Genomic DNA, 9,723 nt, shown 5'->3' with positions numbered 1-9,723 from the left:
AAAAAAAAAAAAAAAAAGACGAAGAAAAAAAAAAGAACATACTCCCTGCTATTCCAAAAAGTAACTATATTGGAGTGAGTTGTGGTAATGATATTTCCATCTTTTGACACTTCCATAGAATTTGGAATTGCTGGAAAATCTAGCCTTTTTACTTCTTGACCGCTGTTTCTGTCCCAAACTCTCAGTGTTTTATCATCGCCACAAGTAATTAATGCAGTATTGTTATTGAAAAAGGTGACATGTCTGATGCCATTTTTATGACCTGAGAAAACCTGTTGACATTATCGATTAAATACGCAATGTTAGACATCAAGTTTTTGTAAATCATTATTGACAAGACGTATACCTGTGGTGCTGCATCAGGTTTGTTAAGATCATAAATTCTCACAAGTTTCTCATTGGAACCAGTGCACAAATAATTGGAATCTGTGCTGAAATTAACAGACTTGACAATGTGCTTATGTTGAAACGAATGAATCTCTTCTCCTTTGAGTGCGTCCCAGACTTTAGCATTGAAATCCGCTGCTCCAGAGGCAGCTCTTGTAGCCTGAGGGTTCAGTGCAACGCCCCACACTGCTCCTTTATGTCCTTCAAACGTTCCAATCCAATCTCCTGTGTCACCTTGTCGTAACATAGGTTTGCCATCTGAAAGCACATTAAATTCCCTTCTGAATATAAATCTTCCATAGAAGCACTCTGACTTTGGAAATTTATTCAGTACAATATGGAATAAATAAAGAAAAACACTTGACTCAATGTATTTCGATAAAACAGATTGAAACAGAAACTTTCATCCAATTAGGCTAACACATACATTAATCAAAGTAATCCATAAACTTGTTTCGGCGAAAACAGGAGAAAAGTTCATCAGAAAAATCTCGTATCATCGCGAACGTACAGTGTCTAACCTCGAAAACCGTAACGTGTGAAACCTTGGTTTTCGAAGAAACGAGGCCAAGGCGATCAAGAACTGAACGTGTCGATCGCGAACGAAACAAAAAAGAAAAAACAAAAAAACAAAAATGATTGACCCACACAAATCGACGACGAGTTCCTCCTCGACGCAGGCGAATCGAAAACAAATTACCTTTACACGCCGAAATTAAATAATATCCAGATTCAGTGATGTCGGAGAATGCAAGATGCACCACGGGTCTCGTGTGTCCACTGCACGTAAGCGGAGTTTGTCTCAAATTCGCCATAGTATGTGATTACAATCGAAAACGATGGCCCGTTACACTTTTCTCGATAGTTAGGGCGCGAGGAAGAGATTTTACACGCAAATCTACTTCCACACTCCCTCTATAAACTTCTACGGAATCAGATTCCAACGAACCGTCACCATCTACGCACGACGCGACACTGATCGCCGTGAACGTAGCAGGCGCACAGAACTGTAGGCCAAGTTCAGACAGGAAGAAACGTTGCCGCGGCCTCCGAGCACGTTTCAACTGGCTTCAACCAGTTTCGAGGACGAGACGCGAGTATTCCCGTATTTCCTTTAGTAAAAATTGTCTTCTGATTTATTAACGAATGGAGTTGTTTGTACGAGTTTCGTAAGTAACGTTGTCTATTCGTTTCGCGTATTAACAAATGTAACAAATATAAAATATATAACTGTAAGAGATATATAACGGAAATATAATTGTGACTCACGCATGCGAGATGATCGTTGTAATTTAAAGATTAGTATAAATTATAATTTTTACACATATATACGTAAGAATTTTAATGGAGCTTCAAATCTTCTATGCATACATATATTTGGGATTCTAAATTCTATAATGTTTTCTATAATGAAGTAAATATAAATTAGGAAGAAACTTTTGTTTATTTTCATTAATTAATTGCTCGCTTTTGTCTAACCTTTTTGTTACGCGGATGAAACATATTTGATCGAACTCTGCGTCCTTGGCAGCTTCCTTTTGTTTCTCTCTCGTGAATTCGTGTTTTGTTTTCGTAGTATCTATGTCCATCTTTGTCCGTCACGTGATTTCGTCGGCGACCGTGAGTTCCAGCCGATCTCTTTCCCTTCGAATAACCTTAAAGCCTGTTCTGGGAAATATAAACTTGTGCATCGTGCAAAGACTGACAAGCAACAAGATATGCGAAACAATGTGATAAAAGTAGGTCGAGTTAGAGAGAAGAATGACGAATAAACTGTCCGCAACTATTTACTGTGAGTACTACCGCAACTTAACTAATTATTGAATATCATATTGCTTTTTCAACAAAAGCACATTCAACAAGTGTAGTACAATGATTCTTTCAGTCTGTTAATGAATGACTAATGTTAAAATTGAACTATATTGTGTTGCAAGATACTGAAAGAAATTTATATTAGAAACAAATAATTTAGTTTTACAGATGTTAACGTTTAGGTTATGACGCCTTCAGGTGTCTAACAAAGATTGAACAAACAAGAAAATAGTTAAAATGTAATTTGCTTTGTTTGAAAAAATACATTGATATTAAGGTGAAATGTTTTCACACTGAATATAGAGATAAACATATGTTAAATATATTACATAATTAAAAAAGTGAGTCATTTAAAAAGGTGTATTTGAAATTAAATAAAACCACCTTTATTTAATGCCGAAATAGCTCATAAGGAAAGGTCATAATAGTTGGGTCTAATTCTATGTAAAAAAATTAGAAAACCAAAAAAAAAAAAAGTAAACAAAAGTAGAGATAATATAAAAATACTCCTCCCCTTGTGAGGGATTCGAAACCTGAAACATCCGGGTATGAATCCACTATACCATCAGCTTCGCTATTGCGTTACTACTTAAAACTTTCACAGGGGTAGTATATATAGGGATAGAAAGGATAGAAGAATTAAATATCTTTGTAAATAATCAGTATTGACGCAAATGCTTGGACATAATTAAATTACATTTGCTTTAGAATCGATAGACCAAATTTCATTAAAATCGACGACCCAACTGCTGTGACCTCTCCTTGTCAATGAGGAGAGCGTTAAACTGAAATATCTACATGTCCCCGGTTCGATCCCGGGTTTCGGCACTTTTTTTTTTTATATTAATTTTTTTTATAAATATTCATGTTTATATTATCAAAATTTATTCTATGCTACTATTAGAAATACATTTTCTAATCCATACCATAGTGTAGTATAACATAATAAATGAATTAAATACACTGCTATAATTATGCTGTATAAATATCATAATTACAGTAATAATTTCAGTAATCATTTTACTGTTTAATGAATAAAAATTTAATAATTATTTAGCTAGTTACTTTATATACCACATTGTACGATCTACGATAAAATTATAAATTATATCTGTTAAAATTGTTAATTACATGTATATCTGATCAAATTGTAATATTAATGATATCATTCTCGAAATGTTTAATGTTGGATTTTGTTCCAGTTGTAAGAGAATAATACTCATCTGTTTCGTTATTTTATACAATGCTTTTTTCCGAGTATTTACGGCAGTGAAAAAATGTTTCCTATGAAGGCATTTACGTTAACACGTAACCATGTTTACGGTTGAAATAATAACATTCTTTAAAAATAACGGGCTGCTCCGTTGAATGTGTCTGACAGTGACGAATACTCTCATGCGAGTAAAGAGTAAACGACCCGGTTTTTCAACGGGAAACAATATAGCTGGAAATTACGATGCGTAAGTAATACACGAACAAACCGAATCATGGTCGAACGAGAATTCCTTGTAATCTATTTCGTTTCTGAATCGAGAGAAAAACTCTGATGAAAAGCTAATTTAATTCTGTTCAAATAAATACTAATTATTATCAATATTTATAATCTGCGTTTGCTTATATGAATATCTTCTATTTTTATAAATCAGATAAAACATATTATATATAATTGATAGCCTGTTGAAATACTCTGTATACGTACTTGTATCAAAGTTCTCAAATAAAAGTATTTGTCTTAATATCGTCTATATTAGAAACTGATGTGACATTTATAATGTTTCAAAATAAATTGATATTCGTATCCTCTTTTTTTAAAAGAGTGACAATATCGACACGTGCTGAAACAACCTGTCAAAAGTTACGCCCCCCCTATGAAAAATTTAATTTCCCAACGAAAAATAGTTGTAGCGCATAGATCACGCTTTTAGTTCTAGAAACTTTTAATTAAATCCATTGCAGAATACACAGCTTTTAGAAAATAAATGAAATTCTCGATGTGAGAATATGTGACATGTAACGAGGAAAGATTGTGAATGCAACTGCGTATACTTTGTACGTATAACGAAGATGGAATAATTAATTTTATTCAAATTTTATTTGAGAAAGATTAATTTGTTCCTTTTTTTTTATAAAGAAAGTGGAAAAAACAAGATATATTAAGAGAAATATTAATAATTTGTTTTGTATGTATTAATTCTATATATACATGTCTTATTTTTATTCATTTCTCTTTCATTAATCATAAATATTCGTTTACGAGTTCTTAATTTTCTTTTTTACATTAATCATGGAATTAATTATTAAATTTAATCAATTTTCATAACAATGTGTTTTATTTTAAATAAAAAGGATCGTAATTGTAAAAATTGCCAAAGAATTTTTCAATATTCTTTTATTATAACTTTTAATGTCAAAAGTCTCGGGACAATTTTAAAGCATGTAATTACATAAATCACATAAATGTTATTACAAGGAAATATTCCGTTCTATTACTACTTTTTAAAATATAATTTTGTTTTTCATTTTTATTCTTTTTTCAAAAAAACTGTTTGTAGATATCTCGTTTCATTTCGAATTTTAGGATAGATTCTACATGCACATGAAAGAAACATGGAACCAACGATTTTTGTCCAATTTGTGCAACGCTACGGTAGATTGGCTTATCGAACTGAATAAAACAAAAGGTAAACTAATGGTTCATATTATTTTGTCGTTTTTAACGAAACGGCAGTTTCATTCAAACAGAAATGTGTCTTCCATTAAGTGAACTACTTTTCCTTTTCTAACGAAGACTAAAAATTTTATTAAATATAATAAATATTAAAAATTTTGCATAATTTTATTAAATTACAATAGATATTAAAATTACGAATTTACGATATTAAACGAAATTTACCATTATAAAAATTTATTTTCATTCCTAGCAGAGGCTTCATTGTGAATTATTAACAGATTTTTCATTCGAAAATTATCGTGCTTTTATCTCGAACAGCAATGAACTCCATTTATTCCATCTTTATTTTATATCGGAAAGCTGTATTCATTTATATCTACGAGCTTTAATTCATCGCGAACAATTACGCTAATTGAATGGAAGTTTAATTAACAGTTATTTTAAAGAAGTGTTAAATTACTGCCAGTCAAAATTTTCTCGCATCGGTATGAATTTTATTATTTAAAGTCGATTAAATATTAATTCAATTACTTTCAATAGTAAAGTTCTATCAAAAATTTACAAAATTACTGAATTTTTACGAACAAAGAAGCAATCAGTAATTATGAATAAAAGGCAAAACTGCTAAATATGTAAATAAATAAATATCTGCAACTCACATGATGTTACATTATTACAATATTAAGATAATTCCAAAAAAATTCGTAATACCTGCAAAAATACAATCCTTACCGATTAAAACTGATCCGAGCGTGATTAATCGAGTTGTTAATAGATTGAAATTAAAAATAAATTCACATGTCAATTTTTACAATATTCTCTTCGCAACTCAAAGTTGCTAGTCTCCTATCCCTAATTAACCATCAGCAGGTCGACAAGTAATTATCCTCAAATATACATCGCAGCTAATAAACATTACACGGGGACGCATAATCTCTGCAATTAGCGCACGCGTAGATCAAAAAAATTACGCTTCCGCAGCTAATCTACGAGCACGGTTTGACGCGTTCTCGCGTGCGCCTGTTGCGCTGCGCCGCGCCTGTCTGCGCGCTGATTCTTCAAAGAGAGTAAATATACACGGCACACGCAGCCATATGCGCGCAAACACACACCCGCGCGCGCTCGCGGGTGAGAAGTCGCGCGTGTATACGACAAACGACGCGAACGACAGAAAAAGAGAAAAAGAGAACCGGAACGTGGGACGTCGGAATTTCGTCGGACGACGTGAGCCCGCCGAACTCCTGTTTCCGGTCCTATCCCGTGCAAAGGAAAACAGCGAAAGTCACTTTTTAAATCCGACAAAAAGAATGTCGCCGAGCGTCGCGTGCGGTTAGCGATAGCCGTCCGCGTGTCACGATTGGTCGACGCTTGCGCCTGCGCGTTGCGGCGTTTTTGGCAACGACGCGAGGGAGGCTCGATGCACCGTGCTCAGTCGGTCTCAGTCATCGGTGTGGGGATGATGTTTCTCGCTCGTTTGCCGGTGACGAAACGTCAAGCGGGACTTTCTTAATTTTTCTATCCCGTCTCGGCTCGTCGTATCAGGAACGATTGTTATGGGACGATAGCGGGATCGATCGTGTCGATCGTGTTCGATAGTTCGACGTTTGCTAAGAAACACGCGCTATTCTAGCTCCTCGTTTGACCGCCGAATGTTTACGGGTGGTAAGAGTCAGTGCACGGACTAAAAACACAGAGGACCATCCCCCCTCTCCTTCTATCCTTCCCCCCCTTTTGGAGAGTCACGATCGAGCAACGTTCACACGTGCGTTTCCACGTACGATCGTCCTCCGGGGTCGGTTTGGCGGTTCGTTTGTCAACTGAGAGGGAACTGAGGGAACGAAGCCCGGTGAAAAATGAAAACCACATCGTTGCTCGCTCTCGTTGCCTGTCTGCAGTGTCATGTCATCGATACTTTGGCTGGTAAGTCGTTTTCCTCGTGCTTCCCTGCCCTTTTTATTGACCACCTCTCTCTGCGCAATGTTTGAACAGCTGAATAAAATTTTTTTATTCGAATTGATTTTTATTTATAAATAACCATTTATTTATGATTAAATAAATAGATATTTATTTATATATAAATAGATAAAATAGATATTTATTTATAAATAAATAGATAAAATAGATATTTATTTATAAATACTATTAAGTTGGAGTAACTTTACCTAAAACTCTTATTTTCATTGATTCAGAGAGTCAAAAATTGCGCGAATATTTTAAATACTCGATGAACGCGTGTCGCTTGAAATAATAATACACGTAACGTAAAATTTGAGAGATATTGTAAATGTAAAGCCCTTTTCAAAGAAAAGCGTGATACGTTTCTTTGCAAAGAAAACAAAATAAGAGCGGCCTAAGTAGTATAGGCAGCAGCGCAGCCAGACAAAGATGAAGTGCGACAAGTGATGGAGAGCTTATACGATCAGACTTCATTGTCATGATATTGAAGTATATGATACATACATTATGCAAGTTTATACATTTATATTGAAACAAGAAACAAGTTTATCACTGATTAAATTACTGAAACGATATTTTACGCAAAGTGTGTTGTTGCTTAATTAATTAACTGACGAAATGAAACATTTGAGAAATACGCTTCACTCGATAGAAAATATTGGGATAGAAGGACATCTGAGTTAATTCCATCGCGGTCATATTGGAAACCTCTTTCGCCCAAGCAAATATAATGATTTATTTACATTCATGGATTACATACATTGGATTAAAAAAAAAAAAAAACCAGATGTGGAATATTTATCAGTCTTAAAACATATACAATACATAAACACACAGATTTATCTGTCTGTTACTAAATCAAAAAGTCAAATATGAAATATGAGGATGAAAGTTTTTCTTTGTTTAATAAATAAATAAGAAATTGCATACTGGTATCTGACAGAATTTATTTGTCCCATTTGCTCTTGCGTTTGCCTTTTAAACAGCCATTAAACTCCGCGAAACTGAGACGAACTGTCCACTATCGCTGCAGAAATCGATTCAACCCTCATCCGTACCTCGTATCAATTTGACACATTGCGATAAACACAAAATAACACACATGCACGGACGATGCGTGTAACTGTATATTTGAATAAACGAAAATATTATTCTTTTTCTATTTTTATTTTCGACAAAAGAACTCGCAGGATTCGTAAGGATTTGTTTACCCGTTTTTTTTTTTTTTTAATTGTACTGATTTTTGCGTGGCTGTGTAAATTTGTCGCGAAGAGACAAATTACACAGAAAAGTTGGAGAAATAAGAGACGGCCGAGGATTTTGTACGGATATCAAAACGAAAACTTCGTGAATACGAAAAGGTGAAAGTAGAATTTCACGTAGACGAGATACGTTCGGGGTAAATATAGCAGTGCGCGACTTTTTAAACAGATTTGGAATAAAATCGTACAGGTTACTTTCTATCTTCGAAAGTTACAAGAATTAATCAAAAAATTTCGGTATCTTCTTGTAGAAATATTTCACGTTCTCAGTTTGTTTATGAACTACAGCGACGAATAGAGAATTAACAAGAACATTTTATTAGACACAACAAATATCCATCGTCGAAAAGGACATAGAATAATCTTAAAATTTATTAAAATTTAAAATTGAAATTTATGTAAAATTTTCACACGATACAACACTTTCTTTTTAATAAATCAATGTTTTTTTACAACACGTTTCCACGACAAGTAAAAATTCACATTTTACCCTGAAAAAAAAAAAATTGTTTCCAATTTCCTCGTTAATGAAACGTAATTGACAATAGTTGATAAATATCTTGCAAGGAAAATACACCTATCCAAATATAAAAAATGAAAAGTTTTAAATTCATTTAGCCAACACTCTAACATAATCACATTTATTATTCAATAACCACAAACTCTGCATCCGTTCAATTAAATCAAATCAACTGCAATATTGCAATTATTGCATATTATAAACCCAATGCACCGATCACACCAATTACGAGTTAAACACAATTGACAGCAATCAACGTATAACTCAATATCTCTGCAGAGGGGAGGATTTATTACGAAAAATTAATTAGAAATTTGAAAAGATCTTCATTTAGTTCTCCAGCGGCCTGCAAATCACGGTCCATTGTTTAACATACCCGCAGACAACGCACGTGTCTCTAAACCATCAAACCTGCCATTGTATACGCTTGTGCAACATGTCTCCATTAAAATCAGCGGAGCCTGTAATCGAATTTCCATCGAGAGAATCGATATAGTGTGTACACCCGCCCCGAGTTTCAAGCACGGTTGATATCGAGACCGATTATTTTTTTTGATCTTTCCTCACGCTGCGTTGGATGCACGAGTGAAAAACGAAAATGCCTATGAAAATTGCCTGTCTGTGCAACGCAGATAAGCTGCTTTAGCTGCAACGCGTTGGCGAATTATAAAACGCGAGGATCCTTACCAGCCCAACGTGGATGTGCTCTCTAGACGTGGGACGGACGGTCTCGAGAAAAATATCGCCGGGCATAATCTACAGGGGTAATCCTTCTCTGACATAAGCTCAAATAGCTCGAATTTCTCTTGACCCAGGGGCACTGGCTATCGTTGCGAGTCGAAAGGCCCACGAATTTCTCGAACATCTTCTTCGTCGAGATTGCCTAATGCTCGCGATGGATCTGAGGTTTTTTTTTTTTAATTATTGGCAACCTCGTTGCTCGTACGTTTGTTTGTAAATTTAATTTTTAATTGATCGGTTTGGACCATTTTTGACAACTTTAATCAGTCTAATAATTAGTGCTTAATATTATAGTTTAAAATTTTATAGCTTTAATCAGTCTAATAATTAGTGCTTAATATTATAGTTTAATATTATAATATTATAGTATTATA

The 9,723-nt window shown here is 34.2% G+C and overlaps 2 protein-coding genes and 1 long non-coding RNA gene across 5 annotated transcripts in view; 2 read left to right on the top strand and 1 right to left on the bottom strand.

Moving 5' to 3' along the window:
• Window positions 1–1,358, bottom strand: part of LOC122537795 (serine-threonine kinase receptor-associated protein) — a 2,470-nt gene extending 1,112 nt beyond the window's left edge. The window contains exons 1-3 of one of the 2 annotated variants that reach the window (XM_043671374.1): window positions 1,088–1,358; window positions 347–645; window positions 43–272 (exon numbers count right to left, since the gene is read on the bottom strand). In XM_043671374.1, the coding sequence (XP_043527309.1) occupies window positions 43–272; window positions 347–645; window positions 1,088–1,202 (644 nt within the window). In that variant the 5' untranslated portion in view covers window positions 1,203–1,358. Of the gene's footprint in view, window positions 1–42; window positions 273–346; window positions 646–814; window positions 839–1,087 lie in introns of those variants that run through there. The other variant, XM_043671383.1, reaches the window with a different exon arrangement.
• A 13-nt stretch (window positions 1,359–1,371) lies between these two features.
• LOC122537804 lies at window positions 1,372–4,978 on the top strand. The gene is made up of 4 exons (XR_006308691.1): window positions 1,372–1,556; window positions 1,964–2,179; window positions 3,402–3,659; window positions 4,778–4,978. It is a non-coding gene; the product is annotated as an uncharacterized LOC122537804 (long non-coding RNA).
• A 1,332-nt stretch (window positions 4,979–6,310) lies between these two features.
• LOC122537808 overlaps window positions 6,311–9,723 on the top strand; it is a 173,555-nt gene continuing 170,142 nt past the window's right edge. For both annotated transcript variants that reach the window (XR_006308695.1, XM_043671405.1), the window contains exon 1: window positions 6,311–6,790. Coding sequence is in view for 1 of the 2 variants with exons in the window: in XM_043671405.1 (XP_043527340.1) it covers window positions 6,724–6,790 (67 nt within the window). In the remaining variant the exon portion in view is untranslated. The remainder of the gene's footprint in view (window positions 6,791–9,723) is intronic.

The sequence above is a fragment of the Frieseomelitta varia genome, unplaced genomic scaffold, assembly GCF_011392965.1.
Source record: "Frieseomelitta varia isolate USP_RPSP 00005682 unplaced genomic scaffold, Fvar_1.2 scaffold_163, whole genome shotgun sequence".
NCBI classification, from domain to species: Eukaryota; Metazoa; Arthropoda; class Insecta; order Hymenoptera; family Apidae; genus Frieseomelitta; species Frieseomelitta varia.
Note: the sequence above shows the minus strand (reverse complement) of the source record. Positions and strands in the feature narration are given on the sequence as shown.